Here is a 22,020-nt window from a genome sequence, read left to right as displayed (position 1 = left end):
GACAAATGGACTCGACTTGTTTCCTTACAAGTTCACATTTATTAATTATAAATTATAAATTTCCCAAAAAAAATGTTTCATTCATTATAATTTATATAATAATTAAGAGAATATATATATATATATATATATATATATAATATGAATTATTATATATATAATAAAAATATTATATATATAATAATTTATAAGATATACATAGTTAGATATCTTAGATAGAGTAAAAATGAAAAAACAACATCTGATCCACCAACATGTTCCGGTTATATTTGTTTATATACTATAATAGTTTGTATATAAAATATATTTCATGATAAATATATATATATATATATATATATATATATATATATATATATATATTTAGTATTTTATATAAGATATATTATAATATGTTATATTAATATATCAAAAGTATCACGGAACATATAAATTTATACTCTGTAAGATAGTTGACTGTAAGACTGAATTGCTTTTTTTTTTATACAAGAAAAAGTAAGCTTTATGCGACGGTGTGCACTTGTGCTGCAGATGGACTCCACTCAACTCTCCGCCCCAGCGTTATAAGGGTCAGAATTCATCTGGCTTCCCTGAATAGTTTACACGTGCTAGTTTTTTCTAACAAGAGATAAGAAGATACAAGTATTTAAATACGCAAGCCCAGCCCATTAAATTACAGGTCACACAAGAGTAAGATTGCATAATGCATAATCACACACATTCTTTATCCAAAATTTGAGGAGAACACCTCTAAATAGTAAGTCGTTTAATATATATTTTATTGTTGAAATATAAGTATAAGATCAGCCTCTTATATATAGCCTCCTATATATGGAATGGTTCTCTATATAGTCACGAAGCTGGCTGACTACGCTCGAGCAGAGCTCAGGCTCGGGGGTGGTGGCTGAACTCGCCGCAGGTATCGGATTAAAATGTATTCCAAAAAATAGACGTTCATCATCCACTGTTCAACCCAAATAATGAAAATGGTTCTCTACAACTGTATATATTATTTTTAAAAAATTATTTATTTATTGCACATTTCAGAAAATTTATTTCTAGATATGCGTTTTGGGGTTTTGTAGTCCAGCCTTTAGAATCTCACATAAGACTCCGATACGTCTACATAGGGCCTGTTTGTGCAGCAGAAGTGGCTTCTACTTCTGATTTCTTTTTTTCTTGACCCGTTTATGTAAATAAGTAGAAGTACTTTTAAGAAACTGAGAATGCTAGCTTCTCTCTCAGAGCTTCTACTTCTTTTCCAAACACTTTATTAACTCTTTTACTTATCACTTCTACTCCACTTCTTTAATTTAAACAAGAAGTCACTTCTTTTAAGCTAACCCAAACGGCCCCATAGTCTTCACACAGATTCAAGAGTTCAAATTATCTGCTACTCCACGAACCTTCTCATTTATTTAATAACATTAAATTATATTTTAATCTTATTAGATAAGACTATATATGGCATGATAATAAAATGTCTAATAATTTTTACATATTATTTATAGTTCTTATTATAATATTTTTAAATTATTTTTAATTAAGAACTTAATAGATTGAATATGTTCTTGGTTAAACTTGATTATACATATTCATAATCAAATTCAAACTGAAATTACAATGTAATATCTAAAATCACATTTTCAACGATTTAACGTGGAAATGAAAAACTTTCAAGTAATTGAGCCGCTCATAATATAAATTACATTTCTTATAACAAACAATGTAAATAATATTTTGAAGATAATATTAAATAACGCAATTAATAGCTCTCATAAAAGAATATTCATATGATCAAATCTCTAATTTGATCCAAAATTTTTAATTTTCTCCTAAGTCTCTCAGTTCCAAACATAATATCGATGTCAACTTGTCAGATAGAAAAACCTCAATAATATATAACACTATAATGTAAATTAGTAAAGGGGTTTTCTTATAAATATCCGAGTCTAAAATTTTTTTATCAAAATGTTTTAAATATTTTAAAAAATACAAATATAAAATAAAAATTGCAAAAATACCATTTTCCTTAAAAAAAATATTGAAATTACGGAGGTTGCATTTGTAACTATATTTGCAACTACTAGTAATCAAATCTGCAATTACAAATGCAACTTTAAAAAAATTGTTAAAAATTAGGCATAATAAGTTATAAACTGTTATAAAAATTGAAAAATAAGTTTCCCTCCCGAGCCAATACTAATAGCAACCAAATGTAACTTTACAGTAGGCTTAAAAATCTATTTGATCGAAGAAAGAAGCTGATTTCCATCGAATCTAACAATACCTCCGCCCTTCTATTCTCTTAACACACACATCCTATTTTCCTTACCCTCCAATATTAGGGCTGTAAATCGATACGGACTATCCGGTGTCTCGGCTCATATCCGGCTCGAAAATATGATACATGTCTCATATTCGTTTTGAAAACGATCCAAATCTGGCGGAAAAATTAAGCCCGTATAATATATGATCCCGGATACGAGCACACCTATACCCGCTCAGATTCGGGCTCATATAACTTTTCATAATATGATCCTACCCGAATAACCGAATATGATCCGCGGTTCATATTCGATTCAAACTCATATACATATTATATTTTAACACCATCATATTTGCAAGTAAATAGTTATCATTTTATAAAATTTTATTATCTTATTTAAGTTTATATCTTCATAAAATATGATTTATTTAATGTGATCATACTTATTATCTTCATATATATTTAATAAATGATATATATCAATATATAACTATAAGTTTTAATTTAAAATTATTATACTTTATAATATTATGTTTACTTAGACTAATGATAGTTATTTGAACAACTGAAATAATAATGATACTTAGTGTTAGTGGATCATATCCGGCTCATATTCGATGGATCATAAACTACCCGGTTAAAAAATAGAAAATATGATACTGGATCATATCCGGTTCAGATCCGAATCTCAAATACCCGGGATCGGTTTAGATCCGAATAAAACGATCCCGGATCCAAATCTGGACAAGCTAAAAATAATATAATCCGGTACTTGAGCAGAGGGGTACCCGGGATCACCCGGATCATTTTACAGCCCTACCCTCCATTCTTAAGGCACAATATTAAGTATCATGTTTCTCTTTCTTTCTTGTTTGTCTTGCATCCCCGAATAAGATATGAACCGTTTAAGTTTGGGTGAGTTTAGAAGAAGTGTTTATTGCTTGAAGTAAAAAAATTGAAATAGAAGTTAAAATTAAGTTAAGATTATAAGTGATCAATTGTTTGGAAAAAAAAGTAGAAATCATGAAATAAAAACTAATATTTACAATTTTTTATAAGTACTTATTTTCTTTTTACCGAGATAATACGAATATACGAATAAATGTTTTTAACTTATAAATTCAGAAGTCGAGCTTTTAAACTCGGTCAAACACCACCGATAAATTTTATAAAAATACGAAAATTATATTTGGGTGCATTCAGTTACACAGTATATTCACAATTATTCTTATAAAATAGTAAAATTATATATTTTTTAATAAAAAGCAGTATATTTATAAAATTCATATTAATAAAAAATCCATATAATTTATAAACTCATAAAATATACTAAATATAAGATAATTCTGAAGTGAGGATAAGACAATTTAATGTCCATCCTTTTAGTCTACTACGATTTTTTAATTTTCTCGAAAATATTATACACATTATTATTGTAACGTCCTGAAGACCTGGTCAGCTGATTCATCACCGACAGCACAAAAAGTTGGTCATTCTAAACCGGCATCAATACTTAACGCGTAAATACTAGACTTTTTACATTGACTTTGCCAAAACAACCAAAATTTCCACTCAAATCCCATATTTTCCACACACAAATCCAAGAATACTCAATACCCAAAATTTTACTACAACTATTTGTTTTATGTTGGATTTGATCTAAGCATCATATTATTACTCTATGTACTTGGAGCCATTCAACTCAAACACTTACACTTTGGTTGCATGTATCTTCATGTGCAAGGTAAGACTAATTCCAGTTGTTCATAATCCTCTGTTTTTATATGGCTAATTTTTACACAAGAATATTGGATGAAGAAGCACCACCATACCCGAAATGTGTTGATGATGATTGTTCTCCAAAAGATGAAGATGGTTCAAAATCAAATCTACCCTTTTCGCCTATATTGCTTATTTTGATGTGTTTTCTTGTTGCTGTGTTTTTCTTGATATGTTATTTCATAATTCTCAAGAGATATAGGGTTCGTTTGAATAGTCTTAGGAGGACTTTTTCGAGAAATATTGATCAGACTGATGAGAATATTATGAATGAAGATCATGGCCCCGAGTTGATTCATCCGATATGGTTGATTAACACTGTTGGTTTGACCCAGATGGTTATTGATTCTATTGCGATTATTAAGTATAAGAAGGGTGAAGGGTTGGTTGAGGAGACTGATTGTTCGATTTGTTTGAGTGAATTTGGAGATAATGAGAGTTTGAGGCTTTTGCCTAAGTGTAGTCATGCTTTTCATATTTCTTGTATTGATACTTGGTTAAGGTCACATAAGAATTGTCCTCTGTGTCGTGCTCCGATCGTTGTTGAGGCGAGTAATGTTGGGTTGAGTACTGTGGAGACCACGAATACGGATGGATTGGGTACAGGTGAAGATAATTTGGCGGAGAATTTAGATAGTAATGGTGAGGGCGGGGATGGAGCTGGAGATAATAGTGCGGAGGAGCTAAGCAATGCTAGTAATGAAGAAGTTAGTGAAAATAAAGACAAGGCTTTGGTGGATCAAAGTTTAAGGAATTGTGGTTTTGAGGTTTTAAGTGCTATTGGGGAAGGAGGATCACAAGAAGTGAGGAGGTCAGTGTCATTGGATTCATATTCTGCTTCAATGATTCAGATTGCAGTTGCGAATATTGATCCAGTGAAGGTTGTGAGACATAATAAAAATAGATCATTGTCAAGGATATATGGAGTGATGAAAAGTTCTTCATTTAGACATTTTTCAGAAAAAGGGCATGTTTCGATGAAGAGAACACTCTCATCTACTAGTAGGAAGTGGCCAAAATCCGGTTCCAGTAAAAGCCATGACTCCATTTTGCCATTGTAAAAACTGGTAGAATTGATTCGTCTATGCAGAATAAAAGATAATAAGGGTAAGGCTACAGACATCACAGACAGTATCACATGTTCGTCGTTCGGATAATGGCTTTTACATTCCAAGTACTGTGGTATGAAGCAAACAACATTCAGTCATGCCATGTTGAGTTCAATCTACAGACTAAAGAAGCCGCAAGTCTACTTGTTAATGAAAAAGTCTGAAGCTGCAACAGCAACAGCAAGTTCTTACAGATTGATGTATCTTCGGTTTACTTGCTTGACTGAAACATAAATTAAAATTAACAGTACTGTAATGTATTTATCATACCAAAATTGTAATCTTGAACGATGAACACGAGTCTTTTAAGTGGTCTGTTGTGTATTGCTGATGAATGTTTGTGCCATTTATTCTAATTCGTCGATTCTTATGTTATTTTTAATTTTAAAAGTAATTTTACACAAAGAAAATCACATGATGCAAAACCCAGATTAGTCAAGCCAGAAACTTGCAATTTCACCTTTAAAGAAACCTCTGTGACAAAAAAAAAATGGCTATAAAAATGCCGATGAAGAACAGAGGCACACTTCTTAACTCTGCACACCAGAATATGAATATTATTCCACTTTCAACCTTTTTCATGGTGTTTTTGCTTTGTTCTACATGCTTCAAAATTGAGATTACCCGGAACAGAATTTAATCGAACATCAAGAAAAAAAGATTGCCATACTCTCTTTTTACTTTTTTTAGGTAGTTTACTGATTTCATTTTGGAATTAATTGTGTTATCAGCAAAGAATTACACATGCATTATATATATTATTCCTTCATCCAAGTGGGATTGCTTCCTTTATTCTGGCTTTTGTTTCTTCTACTAAAGATAAAAATTCTATCTTTTGGCTTTATTGATTTGATTTTGTCCTGCATTGTACATGGAACTTATTTCCTGCAAATGGGTATTCATTTTTGTGCTTTCTTGTTGCCTCATCTTTTCTGTAGCATACTCAGGTTTGTTCAGTTACTATTTCTTCTGATTTCTCAAAAATTATTGCAGTCTCTTTACTTCTATGTTGTCTTGTTAATCTTGTGCCTGTATATTATAAGTGGAGGGATTGCGCGGAGATTCGAGAGTGAGGGCAGTTAACTTGGGTGGATGGTTGGTTGTAGAAGGCTGGATCAAACCTTCACTGTTTGATGGAATACCCAATGGAGATATGCTTGTGAGAGCTCTTAACTTTACCATTTTGAGTAGTGTGTGATCATGAAGTGAATTAGAAAGATTCTACATTCTTCAAATAAGCAAATTGTGTGTGCTGATTATTTGTAGGATGGTACAGGGGTTCAATTCAAATCGGTGACTTCACAAAAATATGTTTCTTCAGAGAATGGAGGCGGGATGAATATCAGTGTCGACAGAGATGTACCTTCTTTATGGGAAACCTTCACGGTGAGATGCTTGATTATGTTACTCATTTTTGAGATTGATTATGAACTTACAGATTTCCTAGGGAAATAAGCTGATATGTAAATCAATAAATGTCCAAGGTCTGTTGTATCAGTCCTTCAGAATGAATTGTTAAACATTCTAGGCAACTTGTTCTTGTTCTTAGCAAGCTGGTATTTTATCAAGTCAGTGTTAAAATCTAATGAGCCTCAATTATGTAAATATATCTGATGGGGTTAGGTCTAGAACAGACGTATGTTACAACATACTTATCGCCCTTATTGGGTCAGGTTCACAACAGACGTATGTTACAACATACTTATCGCGCTTATTGGGTCAGGTTCACAACAGACGTATGTTACATCATACTTATAAGTGCGGTAAGGAAAAAACACTAAAAAACTAACCATAAGCGTCTGTCACAGATCTGGACCCGTAAATAGTACAAGAAGCATCGCTGAGTATGCCAAAGTATAAATTACTTGAACGATTTACACTCCTATATCATATATGCTTGATCAGTTTATTGCTGATTACCTATTATATACTAACTGGTAACAGTAAATCTATTTCAGTTAATACTTCGTTTAGTCTGCTTTCTTGCATTCCATAGGCTCACGATTCTACTTTGATTGTTATGTGGCTTGTTAAAGAGTGCATTGCCCTCTTTGGTCTTTTCATCTGCTTGTTAAGCATTTTTCAAAGGATGGACTATGGAAACAGCTTCCTTCATCTTATTGCAGTTATGGAGGATTTCTGAGACGAAGTTTCAGTTCCGTACTTTTCAAGGCCAGTTTCTAACATATGATGCTGAAGGAAACTTTGTCTCTGCAACAGCACAATCGCCATCAGCAACAGAAACATTTTACTTGGAACGAAATATTGACAACAGAGTCCATATAAGAAATAATCGTGGAACTTATCTGCAGGTAAGAGTTCAGGGAAATTATCTTGCTAGTAAGGAAAAAGTTGTGAAGTCACACATAAAATTTGAAGTGATTAATGTAGAAGACATAATAACATAGCCAGTAATGGTGTATATTGGTCTTAGCCCTTAGGTTTTCCTTCCACGGCACAGGTGATAAGATTAACATGCCCCACGAGTCGAGGCATAATGTAGACTAATCTTAAGGCCCGAATATTTTTATTATTCATTTGGTAACAGAAAAGTTTCAATGGGAAGAACGAACACAACAAGATATTGTTATATATCTTCTCGTTATGGGGTTTGTGCAAAACTTGCTTTGGCACTGTGAATCAGGGTATCGAGCCAGTGGACATTTGGGATTATCTATGTTCATTTGCATAATTGGATGGCTATACATAGTGAAAAGTTGATAGCTTATGCTTTCATAATTTTAGGCTTCATCGATAAATCAGCTCACTGCAGACTATCCAGGAAATCCAGGATGGGAAGATAATGCAGCCACATTTCAAATGATCATTGCCTCTAATACATTACATGGTGATTATCAGCTTGCTAATGGATACGGACCTGATAAAGCTAAAGAAGTTCTTAAGGTACATAAAGCTACAAAGTTTCCCGTTTCTTTGTTTAGTCACTAGCCCGAATAATATATCCCTCCCATTGTCAAATTGTCGACACATATCAACACATCATATGTAGTATTGTAGTTAATAGAGAGCCGATGAGATTTTTCCAATGAATTTCTTTATAAATTTCAAAGGATAACAAGCAATAATATATGTATTTAGCCTAACACAGAGCCTGTGATTCACCGGGGAACACAAATGACATTTAATACTGAACACAAAGGACTTTTATACCAATATATTTTGTGTAACCATTAGAATAACGATTCATCCTGCCCTTAAATCAGACACTAGTTTATTTGAAGTCCTTTTGGTACTGCAGACTCATAGAGATGGTTTTGTCACTGAACAAGATTTTGATTTCCTTTACCGTCATGGAATCAATACAGTGAGGATTCCTGTTGGCTGGTGGATTGCTTCTGATCCAAACCCACCGGCTCCTTTTATTGGAGGAACTTTAGATGCCCTGGATAACGCGTTCTCATGGGCTCAGTAGGTCTTTACTGAACTTCATCTTTAACAATGTACGCCATTTATACGTTTCATAGTTCTTATACACTCCACTTGAAACCATGTCTGCAGAGCCTATAACATAAAGTGCATTATCGACCTTCATGCAGCACCAGGCTCTCAAAATGGGATGGAGCATAGTGCCAGCAGAGATGGAACAACAGGATGGCCTACACCTTCACACATATCACAGACATTAAATGTTATAAAGTTTCTAGCTTCGAGGTCAGTTGTAGACAAATAGCGATGAATTATAATGGTCATTCTGTAGTTCTACCACATGATCAAACTTGATGAACGACATAGGTAGAATAACTGGCTTTAAGCCGGTTTCTAGCTTATTTCTGACTTTAAGCCAACTTCTGACTTATTACACAGACAGACATTTTTCAGCTTAAAGCCCGGGCTTTAAGCCCAGGCAAACAGGCTCTTAATCTATTCTATTACTTTGTTCCATTAAGACGTCTCTTCGTTCCAGTTCAGTGACAATTTAAAAAAGAAATGTGTTTTTTCTGCAATAATCATATTCCATCTACTAATCATCCAGCAGCAATGAATTTTATTGACTCATTAGCCTTTCCATTACAGGTATGCAGAGCATCCTGCCTTGCTGGGAATTGAACTTCTGAATGAACCATCTGCCTGGACAGTTCCTTTGGACATTTTAATTTCTTATTACCAACAAGGGTACCAGATTGTTCGGAAATACTCCCCAACTGCATATGTGATTGTCTGCCAAAGAATTGGGAATGCAGATCCCATCGAAATTTACCAAGCGGATATAGGATCAAGGAATGTTGTAGTGGATTTGCACTACTACAATCTTTTTGACACAAATTTTATCAACATGAGTGCTGCAGATAACATTCAGTTCATACACAAGAGCAGGGAAACCCAATTACAAGCTCTAAACAGCAGAAATGGACCACTTATCTTTATTGGTAAGGTTTCCCCTGTTAATTTTTATTCATTTGAAAATTGTTCAGGATCTCAGCAATTTTAACGCGTCTTAAAAAAAAATTGTTCCAGGGGAATGGGTGAATGAATGGGACGTTGTAAATAGTTCCAATGCAGATTATCAAGACTTCGGGAGAACGCAGTTAGATGTGTACAACATGGCATCATTTGGTTGGAGTTACTGGACACTTAAAAATGCCGAGCATCACTGGGATTTCGAGTGGAATATCCGGAATAATATCCTCCAGCTAGGTAAATATTGTAGGCCTATATATTGTTTTATTAAGGTAACAGAAACAGAGAGAAACGCCCACAGCCATGACTCAGTGACTCACACTCAGGGGCGGATCTAGACCCAAAATCTTGGGGGGGCACCAAGCAAATTTTCGGAAAACACCTATATATTTTCAAATCTTGGGGGGGCACTTCTATAATTTTGTAAAATTTAGAATGGTGAAAAACTGTAAAAAAAAAATTTAGGGGGGGCACGTGTCCCCCCGTGCCTCTTCCTAGATCCGCCCCTGCACACTTGAAACTCTGAGAGGAATTAACTGAAATCCACTAGTTAAACAGAAGTTCTCTTAAATCTCAATGGACTGTTGCATTAATTTATCCCAGGTTTAAATTTTATGTGTGATTCATTGTTGCAGGTTCTTCACCAGTTAGACAAAGCTTGAATGCTATTCTATTGTTTGCACTGCCATGTTGCTGCTTCTTTTTGCACCCGTTGCAGTGATCATTACAGCAAGAACACAAGCCACACTTGTACATTTATCGATGTTAAGCTAGCCATTCTTCATTCTTTGCTCCCTTATTCCCAATTTACCATCATATATTTTCATGAATAAATTTTCTTTTACCTACTCAGGCTCTCTCCCTCACACGGCCGGTCATGCATGTTTAATTGTTCGAGATCGAGCTCGTTACCTAATAAGCCGAACACGAGCTTGTTCACGAACAAATACGAGTCGAGCTGAGCCGAGCGAGAAAAAGATAAGATCAAACCGCCACTTGACTCTTAATATAGCAAACCAAATAAAATTATTTTTTTTGAAACTTTGGTTATTTTATTAAAATGTATATATGTTAACATCCATACACTGAATCGGTAAAAAATATTTTTTTAAATATCGAAACATCAATTCAAGACTAAACTCCAGTTAGTTATACTAGTCAGACTAATGCTTGACTGATAAAATAGTAAATCAAATAAAATTATTTTTTTCTGAAACTTTGGTTATATTACTAAAATTTATAGATGTATTAGATGTTGAATACTGAGTTCAATAACATGTATATATTATAAAAATTTCCTGAAAATATTGCATCTTTTCGAGTTTTAACGAGCCGGACTCGAGCCGAACGAGTTCGAGCCCAGCTCGAGCCGAACACACTAAAAACTCGGCTCCAGCTCGTTTTCTTAACGAACACATTTATTTGTTCGAGCTCAAGTTCTTAACAAACCGAACCAAGCTTTTATCGAGGCGAGCTCGAGCTTGTTCGCGAACAGCTCAGTTCGTGAACAGCCCTACTTCTGCACTTCTGCTTTTTAAAAACTCTCATCATTCTGGCAAACATTTTTTTCAGATATAAAGCATATATGAGAAATAGGAGTAACAAGAAAGATAAAATGAGTAAGGAGCGGGAGAGATACCACCAGATCTAATAGGTCATTGGTTCAACCCCGATTTCTGAAGTTCTTTTCTCCAAAAACTAGAACTAAACTAGAACTGATTGATAATCAAAAATGAAGTCTCATTTTGAGATCAGAAATAACTTGGGTCTGGTAGTATATTACACTAAAGAATAATGCAGTGGCCAATTAAAACATGCATTTTTTGTAATGCAATAAAAGTCTCAAGATAAACCGGGCCGGGCATTCCCTCCTGGGATCTACTAAAACATTGCAAGGCCTTTCCCTGCCCCATGTTTTTAACAAACAGTATCCTCGCAAATCACAATTATCATTATTGATGCGGAAAACACTGTTTTTGTATGTGTATAGAGTCCTGGTCTTGTCAACTGAGTAAAGGGGCAGTACTGCATGCTGCCATCAAATCAACATCCCGGGATTCTTACCACTTTTTTCAGGTGCATGTTTCTTGTTGCATTAGCATTTTGAAATTCACCTGATATGTTGCTTATCACCGTAACACCACCTACATGCATACGTAAGTACCACGCGTCATTTTAGCTAATCTATGTTTTCATGCTGCTATATGATTTGGTAGTTGGTATAAGATCGTTAGCATTGTAGTCTGATGGATATCTCTCTTATCTTGGTTGCAAGAGGGATCACTAGCATTGTAGTACAATTGATATCTCTTCGGGTTGCAAAAGGCCGAGCTTACAAGAGCTTTCCAAATACTCCCTCTGTCTTCTTTTACATGTCCATTTTGCTTTTCAAGAAGTTAAATTGACCAATTTTTGACTAAACATTACAAATTATCTACGCATTATTTCAAAATTTTAAAAATTGCATATTAAAATAGACTAAGTATACTTTCTAATGGTATAAATTTTATTATTTTTCTCAATTATCTGATACATGTAAAGTTATAGTCAATTTGACTAGTCAAAAATCAAAATGTACATGTAAAAGGGGACGGAGGGAGTATCTCGGTATTTTCATCCACAAATAAACGTCGAATATACATCAACCATCACGAAAACACTTAAATTAACCGGCCGGGATATTGCATGGCGGATATTGTTAAATTCTTAAATAAGTAGCTTTTTTTTGACAGAACTCTTAAATAAGTAGCTTGACAAAATATTTTCATACATGAAATACCGATGGGTAGTGCCCAGTAAATGATAAGAAAGTCATGCTCACAAGCACAACTCAAAAAAGCACTCGGCCTCCCAAACAAATTACAGGTAAAAGAGATCCAGGAGTGCCGAGTGCTGTACAGATCAGATACCGAACAACTATATACATACTTGAAGCAGTGCCGAGCCATGTGTATAGGCAATAATAGATTCAAAGTTATAAGGTGACAACTGTAAATTAGCACAGCTGTTCCTCCAAACCAAAAACTCCATAAATCAACAAGCTTAATTACGTGAGCGTAGGAAAAATATGCTAAGTCCTTGACCAACATTACCATCCGGATCAATAAAATGAAAAGTGTCCGAATCCAAGGACCCTCGAACCCACTGAAAGTTCCCTCGAAGATACATTGTTTCGTCGTCTCGATCAAGATCTTTGCCACTTAATACTCCTGCTCCAACAGCAACCGACTCCATGCGCTCTAAAATCTCCTTATCTGCTTTAGAAGGAGAGCGTTTCTCAGCAAACCCTACTTTTTTCCCATTGCAAAACATTTTCCATACTGGCATGGACAGGAGGGAGTTGTTCGAGTCCAGACTACTCCTCAAATTGCTCGTCGATTCGAGCACAATTCTCAGTCCTCCCCGCATTTCTCTAGCTAAGATTGTTGTAGGAATGGCTAGATCAAGGAGAAGGATCGGTGTGGTGGATGATTTAGGGTTTGTCTGGATACAGAAGTTGACTTTTCCCTTGCGTTGACCGAAGATTGTCCCCGTGATGGTGGTTGAAGTAGGGTTACTAATAATAGGGTTTGAGGGATAGTAGTCATGATATTGCATGCAGTTTTTTTGGTGAACTTGAGGGTGGTGTTCAGTGAAGGTGTTGTTGCAAGTAGGGATGAGAAGCTTTAGAAGTGACCGGAAAAGGCGCCATGACCGGACTTGCTTCTCGCAGTCGACGGTGGTGATACCGGTGCTTACTACCTTGGTGGCACCAAATGAAGGATATGAAGAATAATACATTTGGTTGATGCACAATGAGAGGTCAGTGTTTTAGGGTTTATATAGAGCTAGAGTTGAAGGTATAATATTGGTGGTCCCTACTACCTAGTCACCAGGTTTCTGACTAATTAAATTATACAAAGTTCGGGTCACTAAAGCACTTTACATTATTATTTAAAAAATAAAAATGAACCTGACAATAAAGGTGAAAATAAAATAAAATGAACACATTATATTGACGTGATTAGATAAAGTCTCTCCCCAGCGTCTTTGGTCAAAATTAAAGACAGATCTAGCTTAACAATACCGCACACGATGCACACGAATTCCTAATATAATAATAACGTTCATTTGATTTTAGATTAGGACATTAAGAAGCCGTTTTGGGTGAGTTTAAAATAAGTGTTTATAGATTAAAGTAAAAAAATGATGTATGAGTTAGAAGCAAGTTAAGATATTAAAGTGTTTGGGAAAGAAGCAGAAGCTGTGAGAGAAAAGTTAGCATTTGTAACTTCTAAGAAAAATGCTTCTGTTTTTTTACACAAACGGGTTAAGAAAAGTAGAAGTCAACTTCTTTAAAAAAGAAGTACTTCTACATGATTGCCAAACATGCACTAAATATGGTCCCGTTTTGCAGTTTTATGAATATCCATCTCCAAATTGCAGGGTATAATCGTCTGTTTTCTCCTTCGCTCAGTAAACCCCTTCATCCTTTCATCCTCTCTCCCATGCCAGTTTGTAATAAAATCATCTTATATATGATTTTAAGAATGATATATATTTTAGGTGATTAATAAGACTCGCATGAAATATGGCATAATGGTGAACGTCGTAAGATCTCACTTTTCGCAATAAAAACTGTTTATATCTTGAGAACGGTTGTTGTTTAAATATCAGTTGATGTAATTGATAATTGTGAACATTAAACTAAAATGATACTAATGTAAATGTCAATTGTGATACTAGTATGTTCTCAACTAATGCAAGAGTTCACTTTCCACGATAAAAATTGTTCATATCTTGTGAGCAGTTGTTGTTCCAATATGAGTTAACTAATAATTGTAAACATTAGACTATAAATGAACATTTGACTACAAATGATACTTATGTAAAGATCTATTATCATACTACTATGTTCTTAACTAATGCAGTCGGATTACTCAAGATATGATTATAAATATTTTTTGATTAACAAATTTAGATATTTTACGTATTGAGCGATCTGAAAGCAAGACATTTATTTATTTAGCTTGTCTTTTGTTCCAGATTGTAATTGACAGTCCGGATGTTTATTACAATTGGATTTCAGTATTTTATTAGATTATTCGCTTTTCACAAAGAAATTGTTAAATTAATTAATGGGATTTCCCGTTACACAATATTCCAATCAGTGGCTTAGAAAGCTACCTCAGTGCGGATATGGGCGATGAACGAGTATAATTCAACATTTATTAATTATAATTTAATTTTTTTGACATCAATTTATTAATGTTTTAGTATTAATACTAGCTTTTTGCCCGTGCTTCGCACACGGTAATGTTAATATATGTAATTCTATTTCATTTTTTATTACATTTTTTATTAAATTCATAAATGTATTTATTATTTGTGTTTATGTTTTTTTTAAAAAAATTTATAACGTGTTTTTGTCGCATATAAATTATTATAGTTATGTATTGAAACATTGTATCATTGTGTGATAGTGATAAGATGGAAGTTTAAACTATAATAATTTTGACTTATGAGTTGTTAAATATAATAATAAGAATAAAAATAATTTATAGGTATTTTATGTCTTATGAGTAATATTTTTAAGAAAAGTTTTAACAAAATTAATTTACTGAAAAAAGTACCTCAAACTAATTTATGGATTTAAATCGGTTTCCGGCTTATTTCTAACTTTAAACCGGCTTCTGATTTTTTGCCCGTGCGTGCTTGGCAGACGGAACTTAATACCATCAACTAATTTTACAATTCTCTTAAAAATATGAAAAATTATATTGTTCGATATGTTCGGCAAATATAATTAAATGTAATAATAAGTTTGGTATTTGCAAGTATAATGATATATGGATAAAGTATTCCATTAGTAATTGCTCACATTCGAAGAAAGCATAAAACAAACTTCTGATAGTTTTTCATTTAAATTCAAACGAAGTGCAAACAATAGTAACCAAATGTCAAAAGAAAAAATGCTCAAGAGTGATGAACTGACTGGAATTCAGATGCACAAAACAAAAGATAGAAAAACAATAACTGAGAACAAATGAAGAAGAAATCTAATGAATAGTTGATGCATCATTGAGGATGCCAAACATATGGATTGCAGGCCAGTCTCCATGAAAACAAATCACTGTTATCAGACTTCCTGCAAGGCAAAATGAGATATATGAGATCATAGTTCCAGAAGTAACAAAATACAGGAAAAATAGATTTTGGCTGTTAGGTACAATTGTATTACCAAGTTAATTTTTTTGCTGGAAGATTTGACGGACACAGGTGTGTCACCAGGTTGTGCAAGATTAACCATATTGCTCAGCAAAGGAAGAAGGATGTAAAACTAAATCATAATTATGATAGATTTCATATGTACTTTTGGAATTGAAAAATATTCAGCACAACTCACATCACCATTACTTAAAATAGTCATCGCAGTAGCTGATCCATCCAAGCTAGCTGAACTGCTGAGTCCGAACACAAAAGCATATGGTGCAAAGAATATTGTGCTTTTTAAAAGCAAGTTGTCATGTTTGATCTGTGTTTTCAGTGTTAATGCCTTGCAAGCGATATCCTTAATCTTTAAAGGAAAGATTTCTCTCACACCAGACTGAATGCATTTTGACAAACATAAGATACATTGCAAGAGTTTACTTAAATCATACAATGATTTTTGTCAATAATCCTCTTAGCATCACGATCTACCAGGATAAAGTTAAAAGTTTCTGTCTCATTCTGTGCAAGAATGAAAATCCTGTACCTAAAGAGAGAGATGGAAACCGGACATGATCAAGGAAGGCAGAGAGAGATAAAAACATCCAAATGCTCGGTGTTAGTCTTCTGATTCGGTTGTTTGAGAGTCAAGGTTTGAATAGGATCAGGTGTAATGTCCGTGTGCAGACATATCTTGATTCTGCGATTTATCACCTTTCTCAGAATGTATATAATCCTCTCGTCGAGTCTGCAACTAACATGAAATCTTTCTGTGTGAAACCTCTTGTAGTCATGGCCCGGAGTTCCAATGCGGGCGCCCTCCGTAAATATTTCACTTTTATCATCTACATGCGTAAAGTGAGGCCATGTTAGGAGAATTATTCACCAGAAATTAGGGAGAAAAAATGTAAAACATTGTGGACACATAGTTTGTACAGAACAATACTCACCAGCAACTGATTTTTTATTGAGCATGATGGAAGCCATGTTAAGAATCTTTTCTACCTGAGCACCATTGACATTCTGCAGGAAAGATAGATTACCTTGTAAACTTTGACAGGGGGGGATAACAATTTGCACTTCTCCGTCAGAGAATAATTCAGTTTTAAAGCAATTTCAACTCTCTTGTCTATTCAATTGCAACTTTTTAATGATATCATCCCACTTCAGACAATAAACAGATGTACTGATATTTCAAGTGAATAACCTCTTCCCAGTACCCACCCTCTTTATATCTATAGCCTTAAAACAACATTCATGATTTTATAATAAAAAATATTTATACATCCAAATTATAAACCCTGTCAAGATGTGAACACATGTTACCTCCCTACTACTTTCTTGCAATTGCTGTATAGAGAAAAAATAAAAAAAATAAAAATATTCTCTAGCTAGCATGGGTTTTTCTTGTGGATGATAAAAATTCTCGATAGTTCAGTAAAAACTTACGAATGGCCAGAGATTCACAAGGACCAAGTGATGATCACTCCCATCAGAAACCAATTCATATCCTTGACCAATCAGTTTAGAAGCAAGACCTCTACAGTTAGAAACCACCTATAATTCAAAAATTTACATACATGATACATGCTCTATAAGACATGAAATGCGATTTATGAAACCCGGCTCCAGGAATTAGAAAAGTGGCAATCAATGCACACAAAATATCACCATGTGTTTTCCTTCTTTCAATGCATCCTAATAATATTTACGACTTTTTAAAAAAAAAACATTGTGTAAGAACCAATCATTAAAACAAACATAATTAACATATACAAATATACCAAAGCAACCACAAAATGATATATAAATATTATCAGTTACCCATTTCATTTTGCTGTTCACTTCAAGAGTTGTGATTGGAATCTATGCGAACCTGGAATATCAAATGTGTCCAATCAGAGGTTAAAAGCTACAATAAGAGCATTAATGATAAGACAATAGAGAACAACACCATGTCTGACCAAAATACCTCAAGCAGTAATCAAGAACATCTTCTTAAAATCATTAATTGTGTGCAAACGTATAGGAAGACAAACTGAAAATGATACCGTGTGATGAAGACCAAAATAGCCAGAATATATATAAAAGGTCAGAGAAGGGACAATTTATAATCAAAAAATATAGTGTATGCAGAAATTATGAATATATTGATTGAAATAATAGAATGAGGAAAGAAAGAAAAGTAAACCTGAAAAGAAATTTTTGCATACTGCTTCACTCTCGAATTTGATGCAAATGATTAGATTTGGTACCCGTTCCCACCTGTAAACATATCCATTTGCGCAAAAATTATTAGAAGACAACTTTGGATACGCAAGAGACATCAATTTGCAATGAGATTTAAATTCGAGCCTAAAACCTCAGGAAAGTTTGAATGTGGAAGTAAACTTCTTCATTTGTGCATTTTATCAAACACTAAGACGGAATAGTGTATATCAAATCATAAACGGAAGAAAATTTAGCAAATCAACATTCATAATAATAATATATCATAAAGGAGGAGATGAAGCAAGCATACCCATGAGTTTGTATTTTAATAATTCCTACACCGCTTTTCAACAGTTCTCTGTAACTTCTCTTTGTCCCAGTTTCATGATTCTGCAAAACAAAAACTTAAATAGGTAAAGAAGGAATGTAATGAATCAATCGGATAACAATTGCAATAATGATCAAAAGCTCATCGTATTCAAAAACCAAAAATAGAGGATAAAACTTATAAGCACATCTAAAACATTTAAGAGAAAGCTAATAACAGATGATATTGCTGTGTAAATGCTACTTGACATGCAAAACCAAAAGGAAATCAGGAAAGAAGGATCTCATGTATCCTTTCATCATTTTCTATTTCTCAAGCAATGCCATTTCCAGCAGAACATGCTCAACTACCATGAGGACAATGACTGGGTCTCTGTTTTCTTGCTCTGCTTCCTAGTTTCAGAAGGCTCTGAATTTTCCAAGTTTCCTCTCTTGCAAACAATTTGATTCCATTTGTATAACAGTTCAGAGAGGGAACCTAATACAGCATATTCCAGAATATTTTTGACAGGGACTCCATCCCAAAATTCTTTCCCTATCAATTTCCATCTTTTTGATTAATTTTAAAAGCGGCCCTCATTCAAGATCCTAACTGCTTCAGCAATAAGGGCTTCGTCATTGTTAAAAGCATTGTTGGAATAAAGCTTGCATTTGCCTTTGACAACGAAGAAACTACTGACGGGAGGGTAGGAACCTGGGGTGCAGTCACGTTAATGCCAAAAGTGAAATTGACAGAGAAAGAAGGATGACCTGTGGAAGTTGCACAATTTGACCCATGGTTCTGTGGAGAAGTAAAGTGGGGTAAAAGGCAAAATTTCATGAAACTTCTTATAATTGAGTTCAATATAAACTTAATAAAACTAAAGACTGCAAATGATTGGAATCTACTGCTTATATACAATGTGTAGAAATGATAATAAATGAAGGCCTAAAGCACGTAAAGAGATGTTTCCACATTTTTTTCATATTTAAAACCAACACTATCTGTGGCACAAAAAAAAAAAAAAAAACTATCTATGGCATTCTTATATATTTGTGTAAACTATCCTCGATACAGAGATCAATATGCAGTGCAACTGTGCAAGACAAACCTGAAATCCATCATTGTTAAGCTTCTTAACAGATGGCTGCCACCGATATGAAAAACAAAATAAAATAATTTAATAGTTAAAAAAATATGTAGTGCAACTATGCAAGACAAACCCGAAATCCATCCTTGTTAAGCTTCTTCATAGAAACCACAAGGATGACCTCCCCTTCCATCAATAGGCTTGATCGTACCCATAAGCCTTTGCTGATCAAGAGGCCCCCCATTGACCATACCCACCACCAGTAAGTGCCCTTTCATTATTCTTAGCCAGTGCAGCATCACACCCTCGAGAAACACAAATAGAACCCGGAGAAATTAACATCTTAGAATTAGAAAACGTATAACCTGCAAATCACGGCCATGATCAAGAACAGAGGCAAACAAAAATCTGCAAAGCCGATTCACCAAGAATGAATCTGCAAGTGCGGAATTGAGGGGTAAGAAAGGAGGGTAGTTTTCTCGGAAACAGCGGTTTGTGTAGGATATAACCGCTAAATTCATTTCTTTTCACTGGTGCTCAGTCTCCCACACTCCGCGGTTTGCAAGAAAGATATGTTCCCGTAATACATCTTAAACAAAAGTCGTGGTTGTATAACCTCCTTTTGTCCGTGCTACGTGAGGAATGCTGCTGTAGGAACCGCCGGGTCGGATCATAAAAAGATCCATATCCTGAATGGTCATTAGCAGGAATTTAGAATATATTGATATGTAAATTTGATTAAAATATATCAAATTGATTGGTTATATTTTTAAAATTTTAGTTTTTACAGTATTCTTTTATTATAAATCAATAATATATGAATAGAAATATCTTTAATATCTGGGTGTAATTTTTTTTTTAATATTATTATATGATAATTTATTTTTTCAGTTAATTTTAAATTACATATTCCCAATTATAAGGATAAATAATGGCCGTGTTTGGAAGTTAGCGGTTTGGGAAAAAATTAGAAATTTGAGGTGAGTCAGAGATTTGACCATTTCAATCCGCTAATAATAGTGTTTGATAGTTAGCGGATTGAAATAGAGGTTTGGGCTCAAAAAACTACTTTGAGGAGTTTTTTGGGTTAACGGTTTTGGTATGTGTCATAAAAAGCTAAGGAAACAGTTATTTACCAAACAGTCTTACACGAAACCGCTAATCCAATCCGCTAGTCAAAACATTTATTTCAATCACTTAGTCAAAACATCTAATTCAATTCGCTCACAGCTAACCGGTAACCGCTAATCCCCAAATAGGGCCAATATTTTCTTTATCATGTACTAACTTGCTGTTTTCTAGAGTTTCTTCTTTTTCTAACACTTTATTTTATTTCCTTCCGTGTTTTTTAGCTTGATTTTTAATTAATAAAATTTTACCGACAAAATTTTCGAGTTACATAATCTTCAATTAAACACAATTTTTTTCTAAACGTAACATTTTTCCCTCGATCTGCCGACTTAAAATTTTTGTGAAAATATAAAGAATTTTATTCTTAATTTCGTGAGACATTATATGTGTCACTAATTAGATGAAAGACTTTTTTTATGGAAAAAATGTCTACAAAATAATTAAATATTAAAATTAAAATATCCAACCTTGTGTGAGAGATATCCGGATTCTGTTTTCGCCTCCATGGGTCACTGTAGAACTGAGTAGCGAGGGCCTGTCTTTCATTTTCTCGTCGGCGGCCAATCCAATTTAGGGGAGGACCCATTCACGTTCCTTTCACAGCTGATCCTTCCGGGATCCCCGAAGAAATTCATGCAAAACCCTAATGATCCAACTTACTCTGTCCCGGCCTGACCCCATGCATTCCTGCTTCTAACAAATATGTTTCAAATAACATTTCAAGACAAACAAAAAAGCAAAACATGTACAGAAAATTTTGTCGGTATTATATTATCATGTTTGCTATAATAAAATTCTCTAATTAGGTTCATATATACTAGGGGTCGCAGTTTCGGGTAACGGGTCGTGTTCGTGTCAGCAATCGGGTCAATTTCGAGGCGATTTCGGATCAAGCTAAAATCACTTAAAATTGAATAAAACTGAAAATTGAAGTTATTAGAAACGAAATTAGAATTTCAGGTCATGTCGGGTCCGTTTCGTGTCAAAACGGGTGATTTTCGGATCACTTTCGAATTTTATCTCAGTAAACCGGGTTACGGGTTCGGGACAAGTTCGGGTCGTATCTGATATTGCCAGCCTTAATATATACTAGCATATAATGGGATCGAGAACGTCGTACAATTATACACCACAAAAATATCAAAACTTTTGAATTAAAAAGCCTCGGAAATTCTCTGCAAACAGTTTACGACTGTTCAACTACTGCTTTATACACTAGGAATCTATCTCTACTTTTTCTAGAATAAGCTACGACAAAGAATAAATAGATTTATTATTTAAATGTTTTTATTTTTGGAAGGACATTGCGACAAAAATGTTATATACAGGAGGAAAACAAATTGAGGACCTTTATGCTTTCTAGCCTGTTTACGCACTCTTGTCCATTCTTTTTTTTATCGTTTGCGTGTTTTACTTTCGTTTGAAATGACAAGTGAGAGGATTATTTTATTCAATTATTTTAGCTTTATTTTTACATGTTATATCATGTAAATCATGGACGTATGTGATGCTTTTT

At 34.0% G+C, this 22,020-nt stretch overlaps 4 protein-coding genes across 18 annotated transcripts; 2 read left to right on the top strand and 2 right to left on the bottom strand.

The window, feature by feature from the left end:
* Positions 1-3,808: 3,808 nt before the first annotated feature.
* On the top strand, positions 3,809-5,472 carry LOC108204466 (RING-H2 finger protein ATL54-like). The gene has a single exon (XM_017373927.2). The coding sequence runs from the start codon at positions 4,054-4,056 to the stop codon at positions 5,107-5,109; it is 1,056 nt and encodes a 351-aa protein (XP_017229416.1). The 5' UTR covers positions 3,809-4,053; the 3' UTR covers positions 5,110-5,472.
* A 122-nt stretch (positions 5,473-5,594) lies between these two features.
* LOC108196586 (probable glucan 1,3-beta-glucosidase A) lies at positions 5,595-10,428 on the top strand. 2 transcript variants are annotated; one of them, XM_017363931.2, is made up of 10 exons: positions 5,595-6,104; positions 6,201-6,316; positions 6,424-6,543; positions 7,284-7,469; positions 7,903-8,061; positions 8,417-8,586; positions 8,677-8,829; positions 9,193-9,545; positions 9,634-9,813; positions 10,212-10,428. In XM_017363931.2, exons 1-10 carry the CDS (start codon positions 6,029-6,031, stop codon positions 10,295-10,297), a joined length of 1,599 nt encoding a protein of 532 aa, XP_017219420.1. In that variant the 5' UTR covers positions 5,595-6,028; the 3' UTR covers positions 10,298-10,428. The 2 variants fall into 2 exon arrangements, with proteins under 2 accessions (XP_017219420.1, XP_017219430.1); XM_017363941.2 differs by lacking the exon at positions 5,595-6,104 and having other exon boundaries at positions 6,434-6,543.
* Positions 10,429-12,322: 1,894 nt separating this feature from the next.
* Positions 12,323-13,382, bottom strand: LOC108195025 (protein MIZU-KUSSEI 1). The gene has a single exon (XM_017361965.2). It carries the CDS (start codon positions 13,354-13,356, stop codon positions 12,619-12,621), a length of 738 nt encoding a protein of 245 aa, XP_017217454.1. The 5' UTR covers positions 13,357-13,382; the 3' UTR covers positions 12,323-12,618.
* Positions 13,383-15,450: 2,068 nt separating this feature from the next.
* On the bottom strand, positions 15,451-21,222 carry LOC108205203 (serine hydroxymethyltransferase 3, chloroplastic). 14 transcript variants are annotated; one of them, XR_010288076.1, is made up of 9 exons: positions 20,972-21,217; positions 19,507-20,062; positions 18,287-18,366; positions 17,957-18,030; positions 17,738-17,803; positions 17,590-17,641; positions 17,215-17,305; positions 16,716-16,788; positions 16,134-16,610 (listed from the first exon to the last, which is right to left on the bottom strand). XR_010288076.1 is itself a non-coding variant. In XM_064085653.1 (9 exons), exons 6-9 carry the CDS (start codon positions 17,596-17,598, stop codon positions 16,342-16,344), a joined length of 459 nt encoding a protein of 152 aa, XP_063941723.1. In that variant the 5' UTR covers positions 17,599-17,641; positions 17,738-17,803; positions 17,957-18,030; positions 18,287-18,366; positions 19,507-20,062; positions 20,972-21,154; the 3' UTR covers positions 16,134-16,341. The 14 variants fall into 14 exon arrangements, 7 of the variants coding, with proteins under 7 accessions (XP_063941723.1, XP_017230533.1, XP_063941720.1 ...); XM_064085653.1 differs by having other exon boundaries at positions 17,215-17,322; positions 20,972-21,154; XR_001803912.2 differs by adding an exon at positions 15,451-15,703 and having other exon boundaries at positions 15,797-16,610; positions 17,738-18,030; positions 18,287-20,062; positions 20,972-21,195.
* Positions 21,223-22,020: the final 798 nt, after the last annotated feature.

The sequence above is a fragment of the Daucus carota genome, chromosome 1 (genome assembly GCF_001625215.2).
Source record: "Daucus carota subsp. sativus chromosome 1, DH1 v3.0, whole genome shotgun sequence".
Lineage (NCBI taxonomy): Eukaryota > Viridiplantae > Streptophyta > Magnoliopsida > Apiales > Apiaceae > Daucus > Daucus carota.
Note: the sequence above shows the minus strand (reverse complement) of the source record. Positions and strands in the feature narration are given on the sequence as shown.

Excerpts from the sequence above, each read along its gene's own strand:
- LOC108195025 (XM_017361965.2), bottom strand. The coding sequence starts at position 13,356 with ATGTATTATTCTTCATATCCTTCATTTGGTGCCACCAAGGTAGTAAGC.
- LOC108205203 (XM_064085649.1), bottom strand. Across the intron at positions 16,789-17,214 it reads TTGTGAATCTCTGGCCATTC|AATGTCAATGGTGCTCAGGT; the intron begins GTAAGTTTTTAC and ends TCTTTCCTGCAG. Across the intron at positions 16,611-16,715 it reads CAATAAAAAATCAGTTGCTG|ATGATAAAAGTGAAATATTT; the intron begins GTGAGTATTGTT and ends TTACGCATGTAG.
- LOC108204466 (XM_017373927.2), top strand. The coding sequence starts at position 4,054 with ATGGCTAATTTTTACACAAGAATATTGGATGAAGAAGCACCACCATAC.
- LOC108196586 (XM_017363931.2), top strand. The coding sequence starts at position 6,029 with ATGGAACTTATTTCCTGCAAATGGGTATTCATTTTTGTGCTTTCTTGT. Across the intron at positions 6,317-6,423 it reads TACCCAATGGAGATATGCTT|GATGGTACAGGGGTTCAATT; the intron begins GTGAGAGCTCTT and ends GATTATTTGTAG. Across the intron at positions 9,546-9,633 it reads TGGACCACTTATCTTTATTG|GGGAATGGGTGAATGAATGG; the intron begins GTAAGGTTTCCC and ends AAATTGTTCCAG.